Genomic DNA, 6,470 nt, shown 5'->3' on the forward strand with positions numbered 1-6,470 from the left:
TTTGTAAAGGTTGCAGACTCCTGATCCGAGACGCTCAACCAGGTTTATGTAGCGTTTGTAGTTGTGCTGTTTAAAGACTGATCACTGTATTGAGCAGAGTCTACTTTACTTTTCTACGTCAGAGTTTTAGAAGTATAGCAGCAGAGTTCTATATAGATTTTACTGAGTAGCTACTAAAATGATTTATAGGTGTTTATACTTAAATTGCCTTCCCTTGTCCATGTAGAAGCCCGAAAAGGACTGCAGTCGTTTCTCAGGATCAGAGTTATTTTCTTCACTCAGATGTTAATTTATGAAAACATCAAATCTGGCCTGTTTGTTTTTAAAACCAACCTGTTGAAGCGAAGCAAACGGGACAATTTCCTCCAAAACGATGGCAGCTCGTTTAAATTGTGATATTTTCTGTTTTGTTTTTGAGAAAATTTGTGATTGTAATCATTTCAATGCAATGTTTCATGTAAATAAAATACTTTTTTTTTTTTTATATAACATGCCTGGATTTATTTGCACCAAACAGCAACTCTTAAAAACAATCTACAGAGAAAAGTTATACAAATCCATAAAGAACAGGTTTAGCAGCAAACATGTGCAGTAAAAAAACATTTGTAAAAAGAAATTCACATTCTCTCAACATTGGTGCTGCTTTTTTAAACTTTTCCAGGTTAGAAAAATTACAAAACAACCTAAACGGATGTCGGCATCATGCTGAGGGTTCCGATGGCACAACATGGAGGAAAAAACGAAGAGGACGACTTAGAAACTCTTCAACCTTCATTCTCATCCGCAGCTAAATGATCGACGCCGAGTGTTTCGGCAGAACAAAGATCCTAAAAACATTAAAACCGGTTTGGTAAGGATTTAATCTAAGCTTCATAAACGCTTCAGGCCTCAACGTCATAAAACATTTCTGAAACAACAAAAACACAAAATCTTACCAAGTATTTTTTCGTCATACCTTTGAGATATGAGAAAACTAACTCAAAGTAACTTTTCAGCAAGATAGTAGCGTTTTGTAAGTCAATCAATCAATCAATATTGAATATAAGAAAGTACTAGTTTCACTGGTAGGTTATTTTACTCATAAAAATGTTATAAGTGAAATAATCTGGAATTTTTTCGTCAATATTAAGGAATTATTGACTTAAACGCTTATCGCTTGCTTAAAAGTTGCTTGTAAGTTAGTTTTGTCTTATTTCAAGTGAACTAAGACATTTTCACTAGAAATACTTTGTGTTTTTGCAGTGAAATTATTAAAACCTGAGCCCTCTCCAGGAAACCAAACAATTTGAATGAATAACGTCATTTCTAAAGACGAGAACAGGTCAAAAATGAAGCCGGGGCCAATTTTAACAGCTACAAAAACAATATAAATCTATATTTTACATATAGATATAACATTTCCATCAAATATTGGTTAGTTTTTAAAAATCTTTAAGATGTATGTTCAATCAAGGGAAAGGAAAATCCTTTCAAATCTTTTATTTCCAAGCCCAAAATGATCCTGCTATTCAGATGAAACTTCTGATCAGAACCGTACGTATCAGTTTAGCCTGATGGCTTGATGGCCTGATGGCTGCCGTGCATTAACTAACGTGTGTGTGTGTGTGTGTGTGTGTGTGTGTGTGTGTGTGTGTGTGTGCGCTCCTCCTGCAGGCCTGAGCTCAGTCAGCGTGGCACGTCAGCAGCAGCTGCTGCAGATAGTCTGTGGCCGTGCAGCAGGACGGCTCGTTGCGGCCCAGGAACAGCAGCCTGCGATAGCTGGCCTCGGGGACTTCGCACAAGATCCTGGAACGAAACCACAGCGAGGCGTCACGAAATACAGACATACTGGGTTCACACACTTTTCCCTCAGTAAAAATCTAGGATTTTTCAGGCATTTTCAAGGTAAGTTTTCAAATGTTTCAAGCGCATTGGAGATAAAAACAATACAAGAATGCTAAAAGAAACTGTTTCAATTCCCTACGCAGTTTCAATAACGTTGTTAAACATATACAATATAAGAAACTTTTGTCTCAATCACAGATTAATGAGTAATTGAGGTAATTAGAAATGGTAAATATTCATTACATTGGAACAATCCAAATAAATTGTGTTAAGGCAAAAGTACCTTAAAGCTCAAATCAAATGCTTAAACAAGATATACAAAATATAATTTACATCATTTTAACTAACCTGAATCAATAAAAGCTTAACGTGATTTAACTTTAGACAGTGAGAAAAAATGCACCCGGTTCAACCGTAAATAATATTTTCCAAATTCAAGCTTTTAATCAGATGGTATTATTGCCCTTTTTTACAAAAATGTCATGTATTTACAAGGATTTCATACAGAAATCAAGTACTTTACAAACCTTGAAATTCAAGCATTCCCACGATTTCAATGAACCCTGGCTTAATAATTGTGGTTTCTTAAAAAAAATTCTCAAAGTGAGCATGAAGAAAAATGATCATACTGATGGATTTCAGCTTTACCAGTCGTATATATCGTCTGTAGTCCGTTCTGGTTTCACCTGCACCCACTGACCGATGGACCACATCCTCACCACGTTATCGCTGGAGGCATCTTCGCTCTCTGAGTCTGGGTCAGCATGTGTGTTGGGGATGTCCTCATAACACAGAAAGTAGCTGAAAGAGGCAGTTTGAACAGCTCACATAGTAAAGGCCACCTATTATACTTTCTTGAACAGGTTAGGATTGGTTTATGGGCTTAAAAAAAAACATGCTCGTTACATTTTTGGCATAAAATCGTGTTTTGATCTCCTTTCACAATGAGCTGTTTTAGAGCCTCTTGTCTCTTTAAATTCAAAGAAACTGCTGCTGGCCACGCCCCTTAGGCTGGAGTTCCGCTTGGGTTGCCAGGTAACCTGCTGGGCTCTGCTGGGGTTGCTAGGTAACGGCGGAGGGCCAATGGAATGTCACTTAACAATAAAGTGGTATTTGAAACGGCTCTTTTTTTTTTTTTAGAAGCAGTTGAGATACAAATGGAAGAATAAAAACGAGCAAGAAGTGAATTTTGCATAAAAAGTCTCCTTTAAGTGACAAACACACATCAAATAAACTCTCCAGACTCACTAGTCAGTCTGGATCTCTTCTTCTCCTCCTTGTCCTTCTTCTTCCTCTTCTTCTTCTTCTTCTTCTTCCTCCTCCTCGCTGCCCTCTGCTCTCCGGTGATCCTCTTGGAGTCTCTGCACATTCCAGCGCATGCGTTTGTAGACTCCGGTGTCGACGCGGGACAGATACGGTGTCGGCTTGCAGTAACGGAAGGTGGTCACCTTCATCTGGCCCAGCTGAACCTGGCCAACGCAGAAGTGAGATATGCTGGAGGTGGGCNAGGAGCACGAAGGGTTAAATGGCGTGAGACGGTCCCAGACATAGAAAATCAAGCAGATCTCAGCTCTACCTGTTGGGTTCGGCCTCATCCAAACAGATGAGATCATGGCTGGCGTAGGTCAGCAGCAGCTGCTCCAACCTGTCACACAGCTGCTGGGAGAAGCTCAACAGCTGCAAGCAGAAAGAGCGGCGCTGCAACGTCAACGCCTTTCCCTCTGAAACCACTGATTTTAATCCACAGAGCTGCAAGTTTATTCAATTATAATAAGTTAATATAATTCATTACAAATAATCATTACAATAATTACTACTGCAATAATTATTACTAATAATAATGTTATTAGCAAGTATTATTAATTACAATTAGTAATTGTAATAAATTATTAATTATAGCCAATAATTTTATTGTAAATTAAATTATAATATAGTAATACCTATAATAATAATATAATAATTATACTAATTAATTTTATTTATTATTTATTAAATCAATTTAATTTTTTCTAGCTTAATTGATCAATTTGACTAAATTGAAGTTTGTTATTTAAAAAAATTTATTTTAGACACTTTAATTGGAAGACATTTATTTAATATTTGCTAATACAGACAGAGCCGGCCCAACACATATCTGAGTTAAGTGCCTGCTTAGGATTCACTGGGAATGTTTTTTTTTTTGGTTTGTTTTTTGGGGGGGTTTGGTGAAAACATTAGATGATACAAACTAAATGGTATTAAAACAATTTCTATATTATTTTTGTAGTTGGTACACATATAATACATGATGAAGCATCTGGTGCTGATCTGGTGATATGGGGGGCCCCAAATGAAAGTCTACTTAGGGTTCCAAAAAGCCTTGTGCCGGCTCTGCACATAGGAGACTAGAAAACAGCTCTAAATTTGGATTTTTAATGGAAAAGACCAACACAAAGTAGCATATAACTTATTCACAAAATAGCTAAAGCTCAATCAGGCTGGATGGAAGGTGGACGCAGTTCATAGAGAAAAAATAACCAAATAAACTGAAATTATTAGGCTGTTCTCAATAGCAACACAATGTAAGATTTGGATTTTCCAGGAAACATTTACCTTTGAACAAAATTCAGCTGGCTTATGGGAGCACAGTGACGCTGTGCTCCGACCTGTGGACTCCAGGTGGTTAAAATAAGGCTGACAGGTGTAGAGCAGGCTAGAAACTGCAGCAGCAAGAGCCTCTCTGTCTAGATGGCTATTCCTGCCAGAACAAAAACCCAGTGAAGTGAGAAAACTAGACAAATTAAATCAGTTTATCATCATCATCACCCCGACACTTACCCACTAACTAGGCTGTCCTGCAAGTTGTCCACTCTGCTCAAAAAGAACTGGAGTTGCAGCTGGATTGAATGCAAGTTCCCCGTCACCCCGCTGACCTCTGGGCAGCTGCAGGACACAGACCTGCCACAAGATGGCGCCAGAGCAACGTCAGCCAACAGCGCCAGCGGCTCGTCCTCTACATGGAAACAGAATATTTATGACCTTTATTTACGTTTTGGAAACTAAAGGTCATAGTTATAGTCATATAGTCATAGTAAACTATGTTTAGTTTTGGAAAACTAAACATAGTTTAGAAACAGTCAGAAACAGTGTAGTTTCTGATGTGATTCTACCTCCTTTTATTTGCCAGCTGTTACAAAACAGAAGAGAACCAAATAAATACTGTATACTTATTTATGGCATTAATATTTTGGATTTAAAAAAATGTAAATAACATTTTCAGATGTGTGATTCATTGTCTTTAAACTCCTTTTTATCAGCTTTATTGTGATGATAATAATAATAATGGATATCAATTGTTCAATGATCTGGTTCATATCACTGGTTCCTTCTGTTACTCCGTTTCCTGGTCCTTGCTCCTTTTTCTCTGTCTTCCAGCAGTCATTTCTCTGTAAGTTTACTCTTGTTACTTGGGTCCTTCATTCAAACATAACAACACAAGCCTTCAGCCTTCTGTTGTAGTTGTAGCTGTTCTCGTGTTCATAAGGTAAAAGGTATGACCATGAGAACAATGGGTGAAAGGTGCTGGTGCTGTGCCTTTACCTTTAGCTGAGTAACTTTATTTTAAAGTGTAGCTGCTTGAGTAAAATTTCTCTATACTCTACCCATTGTGAGTAATGTCACTGAAGAAAAAAACAATAGTTTTAACCAAAATAATTGCAGTTTTTGTAAAAGTTTTCTATTATAAAAAAATGTATCTGAAATGTTTTTTTCTTTTGCCTGATTTTGTAATTATGTTACATAAATTATTTTCATTTTGGTCTTTTAAAATACCAAAACTTCCACACAAGTGTATACTTCGATTCATTTGATGCCCTTTTAAAACATTAAATGATTTATGCTTTGATCATGTACCTGAGTAGCTTTTTAATCAAATTCTTTTTTTACTCTGACTTCAGTAATTTCTTGGGTGTTTACTTTTTTACTTTTACTTGAGTAAAAATATGCTGAAGTAGTGCTACAGACGAGTACAACTTTGGGGGGCTACTCTACCCAACTCTTGTTATCATTATTATGCCTTATTATGTTTTTCTGAAGTGTGCTGACTGTACAGTTACCAATATCTTTAACAGTCATTATTAACACAGAAACAACTGGACAGTTATTTTAACGTATTTCACCTTAAATGACAGCTGCATTAACAACAACATGTGGCTCTACAGGTGATGTGAGCAAACCTCGGAGCTCAGGGTTTTGATGTCCCTCCGTGAACTCCGGCGCTTCTCCGCCCCCGTCTTCCCGTAGCAAGTCTTTAAATGCATCCAGGGACGGAGACGAGATGTCCGTCAGAACCACCAGATCGTCTTCGCTATCTATCATATTGTCTGTCGGGTGTTAGCAAAAAGCTTTGTCGAAAATTAAACCTCTGTGACTTCGTGCTAATTAAGGATAGCAAGCTCGTTAGCTAGCTTGCTAACAACAAAAGCGAAAAGAAAACCAAAAGCAACACAAACAATGCCACAAATGTATACTAGGTGGATTAATTTGTAAAACTATTTAAGAAATATTTTATACCACTATTACACGTGTAGTAAGTGTCTATTCACAAAGTAAACTGTTGGTTCCAAGATCGTCAAATGACGTTACGTGCGTTGCTAGCTTCTTCCTCC

General features: G+C 37.3%; 1 protein-coding gene across 2 annotated transcripts; it reads right to left on the minus strand.

Moving 5' to 3' along the window:
• Positions 1 to 1,464: 1,464 nt before the first annotated feature.
• Positions 1,465 to 6,470, minus strand: lg1h19orf67 (linkage group 1 C19orf67 homolog). Of its 2 annotated transcripts, none has more exons than XM_008414276.2 (7): positions 6,039 to 6,470; positions 4,642 to 4,816; positions 4,417 to 4,561; positions 3,401 to 3,501; positions 3,073 to 3,318; positions 2,473 to 2,625; positions 1,465 to 1,785 (listed from the first exon to the last, which is right to left on the minus strand). In XM_008414276.2, the coding sequence occupies exons 1-7, from the start codon at positions 6,178 to 6,180 to the stop codon at positions 1,662 to 1,664; spliced, it is 1,086 nt and encodes a 361-aa protein (XP_008412498.1). In that variant the 5' UTR covers positions 6,181 to 6,470; the 3' UTR covers positions 1,465 to 1,661. The 2 variants fall into 2 exon arrangements, with proteins under 2 accessions (XP_008412498.1, XP_008412489.1); XM_008414267.2 differs by having other exon boundaries at positions 3,401 to 3,573.

The sequence above is a fragment of the Poecilia reticulata genome, linkage group LG1 (assembly GCF_000633615.1).
Source record: "Poecilia reticulata strain Guanapo linkage group LG1, Guppy_female_1.0+MT, whole genome shotgun sequence".
In the NCBI taxonomy this organism is placed as follows: Eukaryota; Metazoa; Chordata; class Actinopteri; order Cyprinodontiformes; family Poeciliidae; genus Poecilia; species Poecilia reticulata.